Raw genomic sequence first — 471 nt, 5'->3', positions numbered from 1 at the left:
CTCGCTTCTTGGCCAACAGCGGCACGAAAGCATCAGCCACCAATTTACCAAGGCAATCTCAATGAAGATCTCGAGGTTTGGTTTTTCGCGATGGAACAATATTACGCGTACTATCACCCACAGATGACGGAAGCGTCATCTCAGTTTGTGACTATGGCGTCTACTCATCTGGGAGTGACCCCACTCAACTGGTACCGTCAAATTTCGCTGAAATGTGAAGCCTCGGGTCGAGTGAAGTCGTGGACAATTTTCAAGGATAGCATGCGCCAACGCTTTACCTCCAGATAGTGAGTATCGCCTCCGTGAACGGCTACGTGCACTGAGTCGGCATTCGTCACTCCACGATTACGTGGCGGAATTTCAAAATCTGCTCATCCAATGCACGGTGCCAATTAGTCAGCTGGAACTACGATTTCATTTCCAGCAGGGGTTAAAGCCAGCAACTGCAAATCACATTTGTGAACATCACCC

At 49.0% G+C, this 471-nt stretch overlaps 1 protein-coding gene across 1 annotated transcript in view; it reads left to right on the top strand.

Moving 5' to 3' along the window:
- The window catches only part of PPTG_24082 (hypothetical protein), a gene marked incomplete at its 3' end in the record, with an annotated part of 2,854 nt that extends 2,566 nt beyond the window's left edge, over positions 1-288 (top strand). The window contains exon 2 of the mRNA XM_008915042.1: positions 124-288. Coding sequence (XP_008913290.1) covers positions 124-288 — 165 coding nt within the window. The remainder of the gene's footprint in view (positions 1-123) is intronic.
- Between the last annotated feature and the right edge of the window lie 183 nt (positions 289-471).

The sequence above is a fragment of the Phytophthora parasitica genome (assembly GCF_000247585.1).
Source record: "Phytophthora parasitica INRA-310 unplaced genomic scaffold supercont2.67, whole genome shotgun sequence".
NCBI classification, from domain to species: domain Eukaryota; phylum Oomycota; class Peronosporomycetes; order Peronosporales; family Peronosporaceae; genus Phytophthora; species Phytophthora nicotianae.
Note: the sequence above shows the minus strand (reverse complement) of the source record. Positions and strands in the feature narration are given on the sequence as shown.